The 2,914-nt window shown below is 54.3% G+C and overlaps 1 protein-coding gene across 1 annotated transcript; it reads left to right on the forward strand.

Annotated features, from left to right (window-relative positions):
- Positions 1-288: 288 nt before the first annotated feature.
- On the forward strand, positions 289-2,567 carry EMH_0026040 (uncharacterized protein; the record flags this gene model as incomplete). The annotated part of the gene is made up of 5 exons (XM_013502560.1): positions 289-324; positions 578-749; positions 940-1,021; positions 1,290-1,399; positions 2,413-2,567. The coding sequence occupies 5 exons, from the start codon at positions 289-291 to the stop codon at positions 2,565-2,567; spliced, it is 555 nt and encodes a 184-aa protein (XP_013358014.1).
- Positions 2,568-2,914: the final 347 nt, after the last annotated feature.

The following is a 2,914-nucleotide window of genomic DNA, read 5'->3' on the forward strand; positions in this document are numbered from 1 at the left end:
ATTACGTTGGTGTGCTGCTTTGACCAGCGAGTATGCTCTTAGAAGGGAAGGCGTGTATGCACGGTGCCATGGATGAAAGATTCGCGTGGTGGGTGGGGGTATCCGGCGTGTTTGGAGGAGAGGTAGGGGACGTGCTTGTGTGAGGCTCGTGGGTTGTTCCGTTTGTGGCGGGTGGTCCTTGCGCCATCTGGTGTAATCATATTTGGCGTTGGCGTCGAGTGCTGTGTTGTTCAGAAAGTATGGCCTTAGAAGTGAAGGCATGTATGCGCAGTGGACTGTGTTGTAGATATGGGTGGAGAGGAAGGGTCTCCGCAGTATTTTGAGGTGAGGTTGGGGAGGTGAGTGCGTGAGCACCGTGGGTTGCGCAGTTTGTGTGGACTGGTGCACGGTGCTGGCGCTGCGCAGCCTTTCTTCGCGTTGCGCAATGTAATGGGTGTGCAGCGAGTATGCCTCTAGAAGAGAGAGCATGCATGCGCAGTGTAGTGGGTGGTAGGCATGCGTGGTGTCTAGAGGTATGCGCTGCATCGTGAGAGAAGCTAGGGTAGGAGCGTGTGTGTGTGTAGGGGCTGTTGTGCAGTTTGTGGGGGGATGCTTCGAGCCGCAGTGTGGCGAAGGCGCGTATCTGCCGTTGCGTTGGGGCACTGTTATGTCCAGCAAGTATGCCCATAGAGAGGTTTGCATGTATGCACAGTGCGCTGAGGGGTTGGGAGACGCGGCGGATAGGCTTCTGCTCAGTATTTGGATGGGAGGTGTGCGAGGTGGGTGTGTGAGCATCGTGGGTTGTGGAGGTTGTGTGGGTGGGTCTAGAGCTGCGCCTTGCGAGATCATATATTCCTTTCGGTCGCTCGCTGCCCTGGAAAGGAAGTATGCCGTTTGAAGAAGAGCTATGTATTACCAGTGTGGGCGGTGTATATGCATGTTTGGTAGGGGTCGCTGCAGTGTTTGCAGCGGGGGTGGGCCGGGTGACTGTGTTAGTTTTGTGGGTTGGGCAGTTTTCAGCAACAGCGGCTCGCATTGTACGGTCCGGCTGGTTTGAGGATGAATTTATATTGTGAACTGTGCAACAGTAAAGACAGAGAAATGGCAATTAACTGGGAACCCGGAAGAGACTTGCCTTTGTGTGGTTTTGTGCTAGATTTTAAGCAGTGGATCGCAGGTGTCTAGCCTTCACGACAGGCCCACGTTTGTGCCAGCGGTGGTTGGGCTTTTTGCGAAAAGGGGAAGAGACAAAAGCTTCATGTTCTCTACCGGACGCTCCGTCGTTAAGTTTTGGTTTTTATTGCCATCAGAAGTGCCAAGCAGTTGCGGGCCGCAGTCTTGGCCGCCGATGCTCAGCAGCTTGCACCACCCGTGCACCTGACCAGCAGCATCTCACGCGTCATGCCTGAAAGATGGGGAGGTACAACATGGGCAGCTTGCTAACGGTTGAATGGGCGTATCCGTCCGGTTGGATGTCTATGGCCGATGGTACGAACAGCGAGCTAGGCGGTAGCAGAGAAAGAGGCCAGCAGCCGATTAGGTGTGGTTGGGCGAGACGTGGAAAGCCGCCTGGGTATCCCGCTACGCGAACAAGATTACGAACAGGGTGGGCTGTCTAGGAAAACTAGAGCACGAACGCTATAGTTCCGATCAAGTGGAGGCGTCAAGCAAAAATATAAATGATGAATCGTGGAGAGGAAAACTCCGAGAAAAAGCATCAGGTTTGTCTACTTGGCTTGGTCTTTAGAGTGCGCCAAAAGAATTGTCAGCGGTTGGTGCACGTAACCATTAAGCTAGGGGGAACGGACTAGTTACAAGGTCTCTCTCTACTCAGTATGAGAGTCACTACATTGTGTTACTTCGGTGCATCGAGAAGAGCGAACGCTTAGGTTGGCTGAGGGATGGAGGGAAAATTGCTGCGTCAGGGGACTCGTATGCTATCTTAGAAGACGTCCTTGATTTTGCGTGAAGGTGCCGTAGCACTGGCAGCAGTGCGGAACGTGTAAGACCTGCAAGCATCGGGCTCAAACGCAAAAGCGAAAATAATTTGTGTTTGTTTGTCGAGGGACAGTGCAACAGGTGTGCAGCAAAAGGTGGATGATTAGGTGTTGAACGGGAGAGTTGTGGGTGGTTGCAGTGCGTTGGAAGGAAGGATGCGTGTCAGAACCTGTCAGACCGTTTTGGGTTTTTTCATGATAGCAGCGCAGGTTGCAGAGTGGTCTGCGCGTGAGTAACGAGGGATGCCAGGTTCTGACATCTGGGTAGACTGTCTGGATAGGCGTGGGTACGGCTGCGCAGGGGCAAGGGTGGGCGTAGGTCGCGAAATGGCAAGCCGTCCAGCAGAGCGATAAGCTATTTGAGGAAGCACTGGGGCGCTTGGCAGCAGGCAGCATCGGCATTTAGCTGTCGCACTGCGTTTGCGGTTGGCAACAGACGTTGAGAGTGGTGTTGCAGATTCTGTTGACTTCTGTCGGGATTTGGAGTGCGTGGTGTTCGCACCTGCCGTAGACGCATGTGCGAACGGTTGCGTTCTTGAGGTGATGGCTCTGCAGAGACGTAATGTGCTGCATGAGTTCTACAGAGCGTGAACGTGAGGACAGAGCGTCACTTTGGTGCATCACGAACGACCTGCGCTAGTGTGGGTGGGGTGGGGTTCGGGTGTGGGCGGGTGAAACTTAACTGGATACGCTGGCGGGATTCGCATGTTAATTCAGCAGGTGTGTTTTGCCTGCCGGCGCAGGTACAGGAGCACTCATCATAGTGCGGCCATGTGTGCGCTTGTAATATAGTGGACCTAGGCAGCAAAGCACTGTTGTGCATGCCTTGTATCTGCGACGCTGAAGCTAGGGGTGAGTGCCTGGGGGGGTGCGACGGCGTTTGGCGAATGGCACCGAGTTGCCTGTGGCTTGCGTGTGCCGTGCCCACGGTTCCCATG

Source organism: Eimeria mitis, genomic scaffold (genome assembly GCF_000499745.2).
Source record: "Eimeria mitis Houghton genomic scaffold, Emh_scaff954, whole genome shotgun sequence".
NCBI lineage: Eukaryota > Apicomplexa > Conoidasida > Eucoccidiorida > Eimeriidae > Eimeria > Eimeria mitis.